Below are 19118 nucleotides of genomic sequence, written 5' to 3'. Positions count from 1 at the left end.
ATTCGCAGACGCTTCTTGAGGCGTGTGTGTCACGAACAAAATGACGATACGCTAAATTGAACAGAGTGCTAAAGGAATTTGACTCGACTCAAAACGAAACTGAATGGCCGAACTCTGAATTTGAAACGCAGTAACAACTGGAGAGGCAAAACAGCTTGAATTCGAACGCATGAAAATGAAATTGACTGGTCATTTGCCGAATTTGACTGAGAAAACCTTTATTAAAGCTGTTCAGTGCTCATTCAAATAAGTTGTTGCGGCCATTAGAGAATTTACCAATATACCCTGACTGTGTCTTTAGCCAAATTAACTAATTGGGCCTATCCATTTCGTTGTAACCGATAACGATGTTTCATGATCAGCAGTAAGTAGCCCGGCCAATTTGGATAATTGTATAAGCTCTTTGGTTAATATTTAGACAGCAAATCTGTTCAAGTCTGGGATACGCGGTTAATATTTTATGAGTTTTTAAATTAGGGATAAGGTAGCCCATTGAGTGGTGTTGGTAACAAAAAGAGCATTCAACTCGCTGTCGCACACTCAGAATATTCAAAGCTTTGGTTTGACTACGTGCACAAAATATTTATGAGAGTTTACACTATAAACTGTCAACAGTTAGAAAAGAAAACAAATAATATGAAAACATTCTGTATATCATGTTAATATATAAAGAAATCCTGTGATTTCTACCGTCACGGTCACACTACTAAAATTGTTTTGATGATATTAATAATGAATGAGTTCTGTCTGAGGAAGTCATTTGGAAAAAATAAATGACAAAAGGTTTGGAAGGAAATGGCTTCCCCAAAAAACGTTTGTGGTCATTTAGGAATCGGAAGGAGGACAAATAAAAACGCCATTGTTATGCACCCCGCTGTCTGTAGAGCAGGCATGTTATAGTCGTTGTCTAAATTTAACGATATTCATCAATCCATTCACCACGCAGATTTTGGCAAAGAACTACCATATATGGTGTACTCATACAACTAATAACTAAGGGGGAAATGCACTTTTCTTCAGACCCCCCCCCCCTCCTCCCCTCTTGGTTGAAAGACGGTACTGTTTATTCAAGGACTGTAAATAGTCACTCGCTTCACTGCAATTTACATCAAATTTTCGAACATGACATTAACACCTTGTGCAACCTTGACTTGACCTCAGATTGGGGGGTCAAAGGGCAAGATGATTCGGAGATCAAAAATAATCAATTTGTGTAGGCCGCCTTTGAATCGGAGTGGAATCTTCAAAGAGGGTGGAATTTGCTGCAAAGTGTTGTCGACATACGAGAAATATATTATTTGTGTTTTGAATCATTTTAAAACATTGAATTAAGAGTAAATTGCTAATTATGAGGTCATTCTGTTTTTGCTTCCACTTGAAGAATAATCTAATATGTTTCAAAAGTAAAGAAGTTGTTTTCTATATATGTCATGGGTTGAACTAAGAGAAATTGACTACTACAAGAGCGGGATTTCATCATGAGATAACTTGTGAAGTTGCAAGTTCAAATCCCGCCCATAAACATCAAATTTTTATTTCGTTTCGTCTAAATATAAAAATGATGACATCAAACTCCCACTGTTGCTCCCTAACCTATGCTCCAATAACGCAACTTGAATTCAGAATGCATTCTCAAACAATCCAACAACCTTTCACAATAATCTACCCACTCTCTCAGACGTCCACCTCTGCCAAGTTGACCACAGCATGTCATTTCACAGTCATTTACCCACATTATCGCTTCCCACCACGCCAAGAACCAGCCACTTGTTTTTGCGATCGGACCCGGGAAATAACAGCCGAGCAATGTCTCTGATTGCAGGCAAGGTCTTATGGCATGGCATGTCGCCTGCTAGGTAATCCCCACAAGTAAAGCAAGTATTTTTGTTCCCACCACATCACAGATACTTCCCCCAGCGTCACTTACACTCAATTTGTCACAGTGGTAGTACCAACAGGTGTATGGTTAGTCTTGTTTCCAAGACGTTCTAGTTGTGTGGTCACGAACGCCTGTATAGTCACGAAAACACAACCACTGTAAACTGCTATCACACCCAGAACCGCCCGCCACCTATACAACAGGAGCGCCTTGAAACAAAGACTAGATTGTGGTCTGTGTCCTTGCTCTCTGGGTTAATAAACACATAAACTACTGCTATTGCCCTCTCCACCAACGACTACACCACAAACTATGATTATGTGCAGCCAGGCAGCCGGGGCTCCCAACTGCTAAAAATATTATATATTCTTTTTGTACACAAAGAGGAACATAACTTGTTATTATATGGGTGCGATTCGGTCCAATAATGGGTGCTAATGCACTTTTGTGGTTTCAAACACAAGGGGGGGGGGGGGGGGGGCACCGCTTTGGAGGAAAACTAGTCAGGATGTTATCTGGTGCTGATGATCTTTTCTGTACATCTGTTATGATATCTTTTGGAAAATTGCTCCCAGAGCTACTGCCTAAATTTTTCTGATTCCTTCCTTATTAAACATGTTTTTTTTTTCAGAGCGTATCTTTGAGTGGTAATGTCCACGCAGGCATAATTATCCATAATTGGACTACACAATCTAAAGTTTCTCAATTATTGACGTTTAGATACTTGTCCGGTAATTGGCCTCAGATTTCCTATTTCACCAAAGATAAATGTGGACTAATTTCTTAAAGGGGGGGGGGGGGGGGCTATACGTTTGGTAATAGCAATAACAACTTATTTTGTTAGAAGTACGGCAGCCTTTGACAGTATAAAGCATTTGAAGAATAATTTCACTTCGATGTAATGTTTTACCTAGTTTTCATCCCCCTCAGATACATTCTCAGATTATGTTTTCCAGTAACGGATTATTCTTCATGCGAAGCCATAAACGCTCCCGATCTTCGGCGACATCTAAAAAAAACAACTAAAAAGACCAAGTAGTTTGATTGTTAATATCGACATTTGTATAGGATTGAAACAATCGACAGTTCCAAAAAACAAAGGTATACTTTCCCTTTAAACAACTTTCACGGCATGATAGACATTTTGTATTTGAAAAGTTCTTTCAAAAGACCAAAATGTACCTGCTCCAAATGTTATCTTGAATAATGTTTGACCGACCTTGTTCTTCAGACGTCTGTCTTCAATTTGTATTGTTTACGTGATAGTTCGTCTCATGGATAAAAAACACATCAAAAAGGCCAAGGAAAAAACACTCTTTTCTTTACAAAGGGAGACCAATGGCTTCGAAGAGACCCCCAAAACCTTCCTTGTCCAAACAAAGCGTTTTCAAATGAGCAAGATGATTTATCCAAGATTATTTTTACACATGCTGTAGATCGACTCTTTGAACCCCCAAATTCCACGGTTTGTTTTCTTGCACGGCAGTACACAATCCCCTTGCCTCCACCTTCGTTATGTTTACACCGCTATCGTCTGCGCCTGTACTAAGAAGAAGTTTGTTGACGATCTGATTGGCCATCTCGTTTCTTAGGAGGGATGTCCTGATTGGTTAATAGATTACACTAGTCCCTGTCAATCATTGAGAGCGCTGACAGATTCACGATAGCTCCTCCCACTCTGTATATAACCCGTGTGTTGGAGACATACGCAGCACGAGGTTTATGGCTCAATAGTTTGTACTGATTGAAACACACGCAGACGAGAATGTGTGGATATTTACTTCAAAGCTCTCACTGTATGAACAAGTTATTGGATTGATAATACGTCAAATCTTTTGCCAAAAGTCACCACTCCAATTTGTTTGCATAACTCTGCTTTGATACAAGTTGCACCTATTTTGTTGTTATCTTCGCGGGCAAACGTGTACCTCCACCATCTGCTGAACAAACTGGTGTGGTTTCTATAGCTAAAAAAAAACCAACACACTGGAGTCATATCTTTTCTGATCTCTGTTGCCAGAGAAAGAAACAAATTGGAAAGCTGAAATTTACCGTGCGTGAATTGAGATATTGAAAACGTGTGTGAATTTGACTGGAACACATTTTTATCGTCAGTCATGAATGGAAGAACTGCCATGTGGAATTTTAACGATGGAAGACAACGGATTGTGAATATTTATTTGTACTGGCTTGCCGCCTCGGTATGCTGCTATTTCTGTTCATACACTGCCAATGCCACACAAGGTAATGTGAAAATTATTGTTCAAGAATTCTACATATTTTTTGTTTCTCTCACTCTCAGTCTCAATAGATTTTTACATTGATAATTAGGGTCAGGTGTTAATAGTTATCACAAAGTTATAACTATTAAATCTGTGCCAAGGTTTGCTCGTTGTCTTCTTTGCCCCTTTTCAAATGAAATAAGAATAGATAGTGAAATTTTATGGAATTCGTATCTTTCAATTAGTATAAGAGCATGGTTAAATAAATGTACAGGAAGTTTACATGGTTTACAACAAATGTCCATGATTTGTTGTAAAATTTGTGAGATTAATTTGTAGTAGATAAAAAAGGTGGTGAGCTAGTTGCATAACAACCAAAAGGATGTTTTTGAACGGTAGAAATGATGCACCTAAACCAAGGGAAATTATCTTTGCATTGTGCCTGTGCATGTTATTTGTAGCTAGACCAAGAAAACTGGGGCTCTGGCCTACTCGTATTTTGAAATGTTGACATAAAGCATTACGAAAATGGAATTGTCAAAATTTAAAAAAAAATAGTAAAAAAATGCAAAATAAATGTCAAAATTTAAGCCCCAGTTAGTTACTGGGTCTAGATATTTTGATACTTTGTGAAAGAGGAGATGTAACATTGGAAACGATTTTTTTTTGCCAAATGTGAATTTCTTGTAATGTGAAATTACTCTTCGCATTTTGTTAAGAGTTATGTCTGTAAAACCATGGTAAAACCAGTTGTGTAATGTGTTACTAGCCCTTTAACACACTGGGCCAATTGCATGGTTTCTGCCACTTAAAATTAACTCCACACATTCACCATAGAGTCTCTGTCCTTACTCTATGCATTCACAAAGCATGATACAATCTAAATAATACACAAGTTCTGGGTTGTCGGTTAAATGCAACTTTTGAGTACGAGAAATATAAAGCAAGAAGTGATGTAAAATATTAAGTGTACCTTCAATGGTAAATTTAATCAACAAAAATAATTTGGGGGAGCATTTTGCATGAAGATGTTGAAGACATCAAGCCCTGGAATTTCAGCTAAATAATTGAAAGAGGGCAAAGCCATTTTTTTGTATACTGTGCAACTTTTTTTCATTGGAAAATCTTTTAAGATTTTAAGACTGTGTGAAACTTGTGTAGGGGCACAAAAGGCAAGATGTGTAGGGGCACAAAAGGCAAGACGTGTAGGGGCACAAAAGGCAAGACAAGGGGCAGGGTACCACAGATCAGAGGCCATAGTCTCCATATCATGCATGTAATACATGGCCCTAACCTCATTCACTGCAGCCTCATTGTTGACTGAGATCAAGTTTGGAAAAAATTACTCTAATAAATGAATCATGAGTCATAATGGTTCAGATATTGTCCTAATGTTCGACTAACTTAAAGGTTACAGGATTGGTAAGGCTGGAAAGCATCATTGCTTAATTTAATTTAGCTTGATCTGATATGAATTACATACTTAACTAGAAACTTTGAAATATTTCCCCATAATTTAAGTCATATTTTGAAAATAAAACCACAAAATAAAAACTGTATCAGCTTATTCTTGTTGTTAAAACCAAAACTAAGGACAATGTGTTTCCAGGCTTAAATAATTGTACATATTAAGTGTTAATTGTTATATACTATTTTTTCTCATGACTCATTAAGTTTGATCAAGAAAACGCTGATTTTGGTTGTGGCCTAAAATTTAGAACAATGTGAACATGTGCTGAAAACTGCATGTTTTTTGTCATTTTCTCCTGCCTCTCATGACAGATTCACAAACAAGTGTTTCAAGTATATACAGTAATGATGAGAGTGAGATGATTAGGGGAAGCACATCCCGAATTTTGTATAGCCCAGATATGGTTTTTCATGTATATGGTTGATTACACAAAACATGAACACTGTCTGCAGCTATGTTTCAGCTCTACCAATCAATATACCTTTAAAAGTGTTTCAAGTATATAAATGATGAGAGTTAAGTGATTAGAGGAAGCATATCACAGATCCTCAATGAGAGAGGACCTACGAGGTACATCAACCTGTCAAGAAGGATTCCCAGTAGGAGTTTCTTCATCACTTTGACTGGTTACAATGTGACTGCTACCCCAGCATGGAAATAAATCTAAATCAAGTATAGTTGATGGGTTGTGGGGTGGGGACACTGTGACTCACACCCGCTACTCACTGAAAACCCTCCCTTGTTTTAAACAGTGGCAGCAATGAATGTGGTGAGCTCCATGGTGATAAATACTGGAGTTGAACAGAGTTGAACATTAGGCCACTAGTAGTTTACTATTTAGGGGTAGACCACCTCTTCTTGTGTGATGATGCACATTTGTCTACAAAGCAACACTCTATGATTTGTAGCCATTCAAGAACAGTGGTGGATCTGGACATTTTCATGGTGGAGGCAATGGTTCTGAGTAGGATCTGACTGCCACCCCATCCTCTCTGGTTATGCCACTGTTGAAGTGCAAATTGAATATACCACAACTGCAAAAGTTTTCCTAACGGCGACACTTGAATATGATAGCAAAATCTGCCAAGTAGCAAGCCCCCATTTAAACACATTTTCCAAAGCAACAATTAGTGCACTTCCATTATCCTCATAAGTGCTTTCTATCATTCATATGGACAAAAATTCCAGGTCATATCTGAACCATTTTTTTTTTTAAATTGACTGGGGTAATAAATGCATGAAGTTAACCTTACAAAAAGTGGGTCAACATTTTAAAGATTTGTTGAAGATAAGGACAAGCTGTTCCCTCACCTCCAAAGAAAAAAGTTTATAAATTAAGAAAATACTGAAGTCCATTCTAGAAGATTTGTAATTGAGATTGTTATCCTAATCATAACAACATACCGGACATGTGTGAATAAACCATATTAGGGTTTCGATCTGAGCCGCTGGGCTTTTCAGTCCGCAAATAGGCAAACATATCCATGCATTAACAAAACAAACCCCAAGAAAACAAACAATAAACAAAAATATGGGCCAATCCAGAGGATGGGGGAGAATTGCGGTTTCTTCACCACCCCCTTGGCGTCGTATTTTCCCAAGCGCCTAGAATTTGCTGTTTCCCAAATATTATTTTATTCTGTTTTTCCTCTCAAGAAAGTCTAAACAAGTGTCAAAGAATCAACATGTCAACGTTGATGTTTTGTTAAAAATCTTTCTTTACATAGGGGTAAGTCTGGAGCTTATTATTATAGTATGTGGTAGGGCTACACGGCCTTGACTTTCCTCCCCAACTAGCACAATAAGGGGATACTCCCCTCCCTATCAGAGCATTACTCAATGAATAACGCACCCGATTAATGCATTCAGATGCCAGCAATGTATTGGATCGTGAGATATAGGATTAACTCCTCGTGTATTTGGAGAGAGTCATTTGAAAGGAACTCAAACTGTAAATAAATGATTGCCAACCTGTCAACGAGTGCCAAAGGTTAACAAAAAGTACACTTCACAATAGCTTTTTATTAGGATGGGTCCTCAAAGCTTGTTTTGCTTCTATTACAACCAATAAAAGCCAAAATGAGGCTTGGAGGCTGGAGTAGTCTGAACCCGTTTTAGTTTATTCAGAAACAGTCTTCATCATTGCTAATGCACATGAGGTACTAAACTAATGTCAGTCTGATAAAGGTCAATAGACTTCTTTAGATCCAGTTTCGTGCTCTAAGCCATACCAGGTGATTTTATGTGATTTTTTTTCCTGTGACAAGTCATGCGATTTTTCACACAATACTTAACATGCCATTCCTTGTTGGCAAGAACAATTTACATCAACAAACAGATGTTTTTACTTGTGTCCCTGGTATTCTTTTCTTTTTTATTATTTTTTCAATAATAGAACCACAGAATATTTGAGCTGTGACAGCTCAAATATTCTGTGGCTCTATGTCATTCATCATTTCAGACAAAGTGTAGCAGTATTCTATTATCGAGGGGGCCATGGGGGTTGGGGTCAGTGGATCTCCCTGGTTGATTTCAGGTTTTATTGCATTGGCTTATAATTACTAGATAGTAATTTTGTATAGTTTTCTGGTAATGAAGCAAAGGATGCCTTGTAAGTGAACTAAATAATAGCTCACAAGCCTGAAGATACATTAAGAAAGCTTGCGATGTGAATCAGAATGACATGGTTCGATTTTACAAAGAGTTAGGACTAGTCCTGGGATATATTAAAAACTTAAGGCTAGTCCTAACTTAGCCTAACTCGAGATAGGACTAGTCTTAACTCTTTGTGAAATCCACCCCAGAAACACAAGAGTTAAAACCCCTACTCTTGCATGACAAGGGTTACATGGGTTCTTTTACGTGCATTACTTTACATATAAGGGACCTACGGCTCAATGTCCAATCCTGCTTTCCAAGGACAAATCAATTATGGTTAAGTACTTGCTCATGGACTCAAGTGCCATGACCGGGACTCGAACCCACTGCACTTGATCCCTCAGCCGCACTCTTTAAAATGAAGATGTGGATGAACAAAATTAAGCTGATGTTTTTTTGTTTGTTTTTATGCAAGTCGCCAGGCACACAAGGCCTGAAGGCCACTTCAAGATGTGGGCTACAATTATTTTTTTCCAGAGGCCATTTCCACCTACTCCTAGGGATGAAACAATCCATACGGATGTAGGCTTGGGTATCATCAATCCAAAGCCTGGTCGGTACTTTTCATTTATTTCTGTGAATTGAGGATAAACAAAGTAAGATGAATAACTTCATCAACTTTGTCCCTTTTTCAGGAACTATCAAGTTAAGAACTACTCTACATTAATAATTTCAACAGAAAGGAAACCAGTAGTTTGAATTAAATCTCAATTGTGCCTCATATGGCATAATTGGACAGCTCTTATGTATACCATCTGTCATAAAAACTCGCAATCAGCAACTTTATTGCCCACTCCAAATCAAATCCTATTATCAACACTAATTTAGGGAACTCGGATATGCAATTTTGAAGTAAGCCTTGAAAGGTTTGTTAATGACTATGAGACACACAGTCTGCTGGAATATCAGACTTGCTCGGTGTGTCATCCCAGAGATTAATGTCTTCTTTAGTTTAAATTAAGCTTTCATATTGGGCCCTCGAGCAAATCCTGAATTCTAAATTAGAATAGATGCGGTTAGTTTGAGGCCTTCATGGAAGTGGACTTTCATATCATACAAAAAATTACCTGACAAAATTACTCAACAGGAGGACGAGATGATCCGCAAGTATTAAGGAAATTATAATGGAGTATTGCTTCATCCAGTGTTTTATTTTCACTTTCAGAAGTTCAAAACTTCGTCAGAGTTTTCACTAACAGTCACCCTAGTACGTGCTTAAGGATTTTTTTTTTTCCAATTTTTTTTTTACATTTCTGTGGACAATGCATGAAGACCTACAATTCATGAAAGCTCGGACAGCTTTACTTTTTAAATTAAGCGTGTGAGTGTTTTCAACTTTTGCATGATTGCATCTGTTTACCATTGTAATGCATGGCACGCACTCAAGTCAAAGTGAGGTAAAAACATTTTCACGAAGTAGCACGCAGGTTGTGTGAGCGCGCGCGCTCTGACCTAGTTTCATAGGGTGTTTCATAGATAACACAAAATGCTGTGTTGTTAGCATCGGCGAGTGCTACTTTGTGTATGCAAAAAGACATATTTTGCACTTTTTGGGTTTGAGGATTTTGCACTTTTTGGGTTTGAGGAAGTAGCACGGATCTTCTCTGTGTCTAGTTTCATATTTAATTATGCAAATGAGTCAAAATGAGATTAGTTTTTAAGTTCAATTCATCAACTATCTCTAAGAAATTTAAAAGGAAATACCTCAAAGTTTTGAAGGAAAGCGGGTTTCTAAAAAGTGTTCAACTTTTGCTGGTATAGCAGCTCATGCTACTTCATGAAAACGCTGACGACTCATTGTAAATATACATGATATGTTTCATCGGCATAGACTTTTTCAAACAATTATTCTGAATATTATTTTTGACTGGAACAGAGACTTTTCCCTCTTAGCCTCGCTTTGGTTACATGGATTTAAATGGTGGCCGATTAAAATGGCTGCTGCATGATTAAAGTCCATACTACACCAATAATCCGGGAAGATATTACAAGGCAGTGGACACTATTGGTTATTACTCAAAATAATTATTAGCATAAAACTTTACTTGGTAATGAGTAATGGGGAGAGGTTGATGGTATAAAACATTGTGAGCAACGGCTCTCTCTGAAGTGACGTAGTTTTCGAGAAAGAAGTATTTTTCCACGAATTTGATTTCGAGACCTCAAGTTTAGAATTTGAGGTCTCAAAATCAACCATCTATAAAGCACACAACTTCGTGTGACAAGGGTGTTTTTTATTTCATTATTATCTCGCAACTTTGACGACCGATTGAGCTCAAATTTTCACAGGTTTGGTATTTTATGCATATGTTGAGATACACCAACTGTGAAAGCTAGTCTTTGACAATTACCAATAGTGTCCACTGCCTTTAAGTCACCCTTAAAATTGAAGTTCAACGTAATTATTTGATTTGTTTTGTTGCATGTCCAATTCCAACAACACAATTATGCCAATAACAGGATGAGTTGGAAATGAGAAGAAATGTTAAGTTTTAGATGTGGGAGACAAACCCCAATGCGTGAAAACAGACGCAATCATGGAAGTTCCAACCATGGAGCTAAAACTAGAGAGACATACCGATTCATAAACCTTTCCCAACCACAAAAATGTACAAAAATATGTGTATGGAGCTACAAAGTCTAATTTCTACCCCAATGGTCCAACCATGGTCCAACCAGTGATAAAACCTCATAGAAACCCCTCCATTGTGCTTCTCCGTCAAGTTGCTGTACTTTAGAGCCCTGGAGTGGTCACAGGGCTGTGTTTATTTTCCCTCACAGCTTTGTTGTAATAATTTCCAGTAGGGCTCTTCACAGCGCAAGTGGGAAAGTGCTTTCACATGGTCCGAGTATACTGTCATCATCATCATCATTCTAAGTCTCTCATGCTGTACAAGTGTATACAGCAAGTACCAGAGAAGCGTGGTCTGCCAGGGATGGTAGGGGTCAGAGTTGGAGAGTGGAACAATGGTCAGAGCATACAAAAAGTCAGACAAAAAAGTTGCTCCTGAGTGGCACTTTAGTCCATGACTCTTGACTTGAGACTTGGTTTGAGCTTGACTACATTGGTTTAGGACTTGTCTTGAGCATAGAGCAACCTATATACTCACAGCATAGAGCAGATAGTATCCTTTAATAAAAACTTAAAGCTTCCATTGGACTTGCCTTTCAAGGAATCTATTGGACTTGAAGACTTGATTGGGGTACATAAGTTTGTGTCTTGACTTGAGACTTGCTTAGAGCATAGAGCAAGGACCAGAGCATAGAGGCTGCACTAGTTTAGAGCAGCGTCCAATACAGGGCTTGAAACTTCCTTGAGACCTGCTCTTCAAGGATTCAAATAGACGGAAAGATTGGACTGGCTATATTATAGTTCATGACTTGACTTTATTGTGTCATTTAAAACATGTGGAAAGCTGCTCTATGTCAGAGCCTTCCTGGACCTCCTGGGGACTTCCTTTCCAAGGGCTCAATTGGACCCAATAGGACCAAATGGAGGAAGGAATTGACTTTAGGACTTGACTACATTGCTCTATGATTGGTTAATGTCTCGACCTGAGACTTTCCCTAAGTAGAGGAATCAAGACCTGGTGAGGCCTCAATACAAGGACTAGTAACTTGACTCAATTAAGGGTAGCGACGAGTTCTTACACGGCCGTTTAAAGCAGGCAGGGTCGAATTGCCGTGTGATAAAGGCCCGATCTGAAGGCGAGGGCCTTCAGGGCACGGCAACGACCCTGCAGGTTTTAAAACGGATGTTTAAGAACGAGTCAGTGAGTCACTTTTCTTTTATTCCCATTCATAAATGCCCTTTTGTTAAAAAACGTAAAGAAAATACAATTACAGACACTTTGATAGATGAAAATTCGAGGTTTGAAATATTTTTTTGTCAAAAACTTTGTGAAGAGTCTATTGCGCGTGGGCTGTGTGAATGCGTGCGCGCACTTAGAAATAGATTACGCGCGCGCGCTTAGAAATAGATTACGCGCTGTTACTTACAGCTATGAATTGCGCGCTTGACACGCGGAAGCCAGCTGGTTATAAACACTGGTCATTATCAACCGCTTAAACACCCCATCGTGATGCGCTCTCCACCAATAGGAGTAGAGAAACTGTCTTGGGGTATTTATAAATGAGAGTTTAGGCTTGCAGAAGACTTGGCTAAACAGATTTAAGAAGAACGCCATTATTAAGATAACAATTAACTATATAAGAAGTAAACTTGTGGGTAAAGCATGGTACAACCATGTGTTACTCTTTCGTAGGAGTGTTGGCTCTGAAAAGAGCCGGTTTGGTTTTGTCGTTTCGTACAGTATACTCTGCTTGACCGTCTCCTTCATTGTTTGTTGAGTACTTGCCCTACATGTGAATATTGTGTTACATACAGTGAGTTTCAGAACCATAGAGCAAGAGAGTGTACACATGTGGTTTGTTTTGGGCATGGTACACAAACATGCACAAGAAGAGCATGTTGGTGGGCAGTATGGTTGTGGTGGATGTTGTGAGAAGGATTAGTGCTGTAAAAACTGGGTTATTGATGACATGTGGCTGTTATGCCCTAGAGCTGGTCTCTTCATCTCTCTATGGACTGCCCAAAGATTGAAGAACTATCCCCTATCTTTCTAAGTGTTTTATCACTGTCAGTTTTATCACTTATGTTTACTGGACAAAAGGCATTGCTTAGGTTTTGAGCTAAAGTAGCAATTTACAGTTTGGTCAATGGTTAAAAGGCTGAATGGTACATTGTCACACTAAAGTAAACAAAACATCACTTTGGACAAACTGTTTTTCTGTAAACAGTATTTGTGTTCTATTATGTTATAAGATTCACACAAGATAAACAATTTTGTAGAAATTGTCAAAGGTAACATTCCTGAGATCAGTGTTTTGAAGTCCTAATTGTGTGGACCTTCTTGTTCTGTTGAAATGTTTTTGTCCACACTTTGTGTAACACTTGAACACAAAAACACCTTATAGTATAAAGTGTTATGCACCAGGCAGTTTCCTCTTGAGTTGTTGTCTACATCAGGTCTCAAATTTGGGATGTAATTCCACAAGACCCCAGGGCTAATATATATTGGACAGGACTAAGCGAACATCCACAGTTTAACATGCAGAGAGTTTTTATTTGAACCAAAAGAAGGTTTTTCTCATTTGTATTTTTGGTAAAGAAGTTACTTCAACACCTCCATGCTTCTATGCTCAACAGAGTTTAAAGATCTGGCTCAAAGTCAGCAGTTGAACATAATTGTTTGGGTTTTTTTGGTTTGTATTACAGATGTTTCACAATTAGTGAAATACACTTTAAAATTACTAGACAGTTGGACTTGTTCAGTCATGAGTTGGCCGATGCCACTGGCGTACAGTGCAGTGTAAAACTCTTGGTACAAGACATTCTGACATTGTTATTAACGACAGTTCATTTTTGCGTAATAGTTTGCAGAGTAATTATGAACAACAACTTCTTGCACAAAGACTACCCATCTGTCTTAAAAACCTTCACAGATTTAGAGCATACAGTACTTCTTCACCCCTAGAAAATACTAGGTTTTTAACCAGCTCTAATAACATCAACAAGACAAAACTACAAACTGGACCCATACAGCAGTGGAACAATTGAAGAGGAGGACATGAGCAATTAGGGGTACCAAGAACTCAGGACCACCAGGGGCTAGAAGAAGTTCCCCCTAGAGACCTCCCTAACTGTTGGACTTTGAAAGCAATGGGGTGTCCATTGCAGAAAGGAAAAAAAGACCCTTGGATTAGGAGTACCTTGGGAGTACATTGAGGCTTTCCCACTCAGTAAGTGGCAAGAGACAATGATTCAAAAACAGGTTTTGAAAAGGAGGGGGTGGTTAAAAAGGAACACACATGATGACTGTAAATGGAGTTCTTAAGGGAATGGAACAGCAGTGCAGTTTGGCTCTAAGTTAAATGTCGTGTAGACTTTCCCTAAGAATTTTGTCATTTTCAAAAGAAAATCAGAACATCTTTTCAAATGCTCTGATTGTAGGGCATCAAAACAAAGACCTTGTGTTTGTAACTACAGGTTTTGTAAATACTGATATTTTTTATCTGCTTTAGCTATAAGTTTCTTGCTGACTCGGCTGGATTTTAAAGGTATTCATGAGTTAAGCTTCAAGTTTCCTCATGTTTCAACTGTAAGGGAAATCCGACTGTAAAAACTGATATCAAGTTGTACATTTTTTATGACTGGGAAAATTTAACCGCAAAAAAAAAAAAGAAACAGAGAGAAAAGAAAGGCTCCACCTGTGGCAGGATTGAATGACACTCAAACCGCTGTTATTTCAGAAGTCATTTTGCACTCCCAGGAATTATTAGTAATGTCACACCTGTCACGAAATGCGTTTGGGTTTCTGCTGGGCACAGTATGGCCACATACGCCAATGGATTGATGCAAAGCTACTATGTAATATCATTCACATGCTGCCAAGGTATGGTGCTCTGGAAGTGCCATCTAACATGCTGAGATCCTGAGATATTTTATACAAGACAGTGGGTTGATGCAAAGCTACTATGCTACCAAGGTATGATGCTATGGACATGCCATCACACTTGTTGAGATCCTAAAACAGTTTACTGCGGGATACTGGCGTCGTCGGCATCATAAATGAAAAAGATGATGAAATGCTCATGTGTTTTAACTTGCATTTGACCACTGCTAAAGGAGAACATCGGCATTGTTCGCGGCCAGATATATTTTATCTGGGGATGAAGACCAGAAGAAAGTAGGATGTTGATTTCCAACAAGATATTTTCTTGGAGTCTCAACACTTGTTAAAGGAACACGTTGCCTTGGATCAGTCGAGTTGGTCTTTGAAAAGCGCCGTATGTCACCGTTTGTTATAGAATGCATATGATTAAAAAGATATTTTAAAAAGAAAATATAATGATCCACATTATCTCGTCGACAAACACGTTCGCCCATTTATGGAAGTCAAATTTTTGACTCCCATAAATGGCCGACCGTGTTAGTTCGCAAAGTAAAAGGAAAACCACGCAATTTCGAGGCAAATGTGTGTGGATCATTGTATTCTACTTTTTAAACATCTTTCTAACCATATGCATTTTATAACAAACGGTTACAAACGCTTTTCATAGACCAACCTGACCGATCCAAGGCAACGTGTTCCTTTAATGTTATCATCCCAATATGAACTATTTTTGGGAGTCGACATCCAACATTCAGGATCATGATATTTTGAAGTTGACGTCTTACTTTCATGATGTTGATAAGCTAAGATAAAATACATTGGGAAGACAACATTGTCATCTTACTTAAGGATGTCCTCATCCTGACGAAAAAAAACCATCTCAGGATGTCTACATCCTACGCTTATGATGTGTGCATCCTAAAGTAAATTATCTCATGATCGCAACATGACAGAAGGCACATACAGAGCTCCGTAGCCCAATTCATTTCCGTTTCAACTTTTGTCTCTAGATATCCACTTACAAGATATGAATAAATTTTGAGGTAAAGTTGGGAGGGGGTGGGAGATGTCAAGGTGACTCTACACAACTGCTGTTACAGACTGGAAATGCCTGTTTTCTTCATTTTAGTATGTTATTCATCAAATTGAAGAAAGTACTGGGAAATATTAGTAATGATCTCCCTACAGTTTATAATGCGTTATGGATAGTTAACAGTTGTTTTAGGAATTCATTCATATACAATCAGCAGTTAGATTTTTTAAAGATTATTTTCTACATGAATTTTTATAAGTTGGTGGATATCTCATTTACGTGCCTGAAAGAGGCGTTTCATTTTATTGTATTCACACTTTTGAACTATAGGAATTTTTGTTCTCAATTTTGTCATGCTGTCTACTGTTTCTAATTAAACTCGTCTATTTCACTTGGACTGGTTTTCAGTTGGCTTAGACTTTCTACACAAGTAAACTGTTTTTGTTTGAACAAGCACTAATAATACTATAATGTATTAAGTATACTCGGCACAATTGAAAGATATTTACTCAACTCAACATTTGAACATACTTTTTTTAAATTAAATATTGTTAGCCAACAGTGCTGACTGTAATTCATTTTACAATTTCAACTCATTAGTTTACTAACTCGAAGCTAAAATCACTGCTAAATGGACAAAACCACACTTAAAACTTTATTTTGATAAGTTTGTAATTGGGCGCTTCACATGCCCCACATTGAACTCCGAAAGCTATAGAACTCTGTTAACACAAATAACACTTTTAAATACTTGTTTATGTTATATGTGAAATGTTCACCAGCGTGTATATAACAAAAATACAATGGCATCTAGTGGGAAACAAACATGGGTTGGTGGCCTTGCTGGTGGGGTTCACATTCCCCGGGAATTTCATGTGGGTTTTATTTCCTGGGAAGTGGTTCGAGTGTGAAAGGGGTCTCCAATTTTAAATCAAAAACTAGGGATAAGGCAAACATCATTGTTATACCTCGGTAAGAAACTGTGAAGTTTGATTGGTCGAGAACCAATCATGTGACGCGCAACAAAAACGCATGTTACATGGCTCGCGATGGGCCGGGTAACATGAAAAATTATGTACACCAGGTGTACATCACCTTGATCGTTCCCAGCGTTGGTTGATTTCGCCCTGTGTACGAAACAACTGCGGGTTCGAGGGAATTGTTTCTTGTTCGTCTGCTTAACAATGAATAGTCCGACGTAATAATGTTTGAAGATGATAACAGAACTTCAAGAAGAGGAATTACAATTATAAAAAGGTATAACAAAACAATAGTTGCACGTTGTGACTGGGGTCCATGGGTTTTGTACACCCTTGAGGGGAAATGGCATCCTCGGCTTCGCCTCAGGTTCCATATTCCGCCTCGAGTGTACAAAACGCCATGGAGCCCATCACAACGTGCAACAATTGTATAATGTGTTCCCCCCACCCACATAACCCCCACACTCAACATAAAAAATGTCTTTCTAGTGTTGAAAGTGTTTGGAACTAAATCAAAGATGGCAAGAGGAAATTTAGATAAAGGAAAGTCAAGGCTAATATGTGTGTATCATGGGAAGAGCTCTTGAGAAAAATAAGTCCTTGATCATGTTTCCAGTCAACATTCTGTCACTCTATATATTCACTCCACCCATGCTCCACCCAACTACCTCCATGCTCCACCATCCCAATGTATTTGCATGAGTAATCTATGGTGTGACTCGCAGGTTTTTATTATTATACTACAGTGGGAAATCTGTCCAAGGACCAGATAATCCGCATGTCCATCATGGGGCACTATTGTAAATGACACCTTCAGAGCCTCATCAGAGCTGTCTATCTTGCTGGGACCCATGAACTATAGAGAGAAAACTCCATGGTGGGATGAAAGCCTATCCACCATTCATTGATACCAAAGTGATAAGCCTGATATGTCATACAGTACAAAGGAGTGTTTTTCTTAGAGAGAGGGGAGAGTATGTGTGTACAAACCACCTCTTGTCTGGTAATCCCTGATATAGGGGTACCTTATGGGACAGCACATGTACACCAGCAACCCTCAGGCACAAACCTTTGTTACAAATTTTCTGCTAAGTGGATTTGGATGGAGGTGTTGGGTAAACAGAGTGCAGGAAGTTTTTGATTTATTATGGGTTGGGGAAACTGTTTTCTGTTTGCTTAGCAATTTAACCCCTCTTTCTCGCTCAGCCTGGAGTTGTGATTGAGGGATTTATTAATGAAATAGGAAGTGGATGTTTGTTTTTCATTAGTTGTTGAAAGTGATTATGAAGTCTGAAGAGAGAATAAACTATTGTTGCTTGTGGTTAGAGACTTTATATTAGATTGTTTTTTTCTTTCAATGTTCAATTAAGCCACAAATTTGATATAAAAACACCAAGCTTTATTTCTTGCGACATTATTTGTTTGTGTATTCGCTTTGTGAGTTTTACAAAAACAAAAAACAGGATTTTCATGTCTGGGTTCTATGGATTACAGCTTTAGTGGTGTGTTTGGGTTTAGTTTTGTCCTTGGAAGAAAGTTGTTGTGTTAATATGAGTTATTATCCCACGAAGGTTGTTGTTTCATTGGCAACAAAAACCAAAATCAAAACAAATTTGTTTATGTTGAGCTTTTACGCTGGCTCCCACAGGAGTTTGACCGTCACATTCACCACAAAAAAGACCCATGGATTTACCTTTCCAAAGTTTGCCTTGGTATAGGTTAAAGTATTTAATTGTTTTTGAAAAACATATATGAGTATGTCGGATCATAGAGCAAGTCGGATTATTTTGGGGGATTATTTCGGTTTAGGGGAATTGTGTCATTTAAACGATACAAGCGTGGAATTTGTCACACAGAGTATGCTATTTGGCCAAAGCAGATTTTATTTTTTCAAAAACACATTGGCCTATGGCGAGAAAACGGCTGCCACTGGCATTTATCATTCCAAGGAGACTCAAACTCATAAACCCTGCCATTCTATCTAGAGCAGTATTCATTCCGCACATGTATGTAAAATTGCTATAAAAAAACCCACATCAGAATTAGGTTATTTATAGCCAATGATTAAAACAGAAAATTTGAGTATTGGTCTTAAAACATCATCATAACAAAAACTGTATAAATATCTGTATAAATATCTAAAGCGAACTGAACACAATAAAATAATATTTACACACAACCAAAACAATGAAAATATACAAAGACATCCATTGTTTTTTTTTCTTCTTTATTAATTTGAAGGGAACAAAATTATGCGGTAGGAAAATGCACTGTGTTATCCCAACGATGAACGCGCGTGCGTCCTAGAGAATGATCATCCCACATCAATGTAGAAGGGCATTACACATTTTTTCAGCTTTATCAATTCCTTGAGGCTGTGTTTGCTTTTCATATGGTCGGATAATAGATGTTTACCGGGC

General features: G+C 38.2%; 1 protein-coding gene across 1 annotated transcript in view; it reads left to right on the top strand.

Moving 5' to 3' along the window:
- Nucleotides 1-3618: 3618 nt before the first annotated feature.
- Nucleotides 3619-19118, top strand: part of LOC117295006 — a 48659-nt gene continuing 33159 nt past the window's right edge. Inside the window, exon 1 of the mRNA XM_033777569.1 lies at nt 3619-4123. Coding sequence (XP_033633460.1) covers nt 3997-4123 — 127 coding nt within the window. The 5' untranslated portion in view covers nt 3619-3996. The remainder of the gene's footprint in view (nt 4124-19118) is intronic.

The sequence above is a fragment of the Asterias rubens genome, chromosome 9 (genome assembly GCF_902459465.1).
Source record: "Asterias rubens chromosome 9, eAstRub1.3, whole genome shotgun sequence".
Classification (NCBI taxonomy): Eukaryota; Metazoa; Echinodermata; class Asteroidea; order Forcipulatida; family Asteriidae; genus Asterias; species Asterias rubens.
This window is presented reverse-complemented; position numbering and strand designations above follow the sequence as displayed.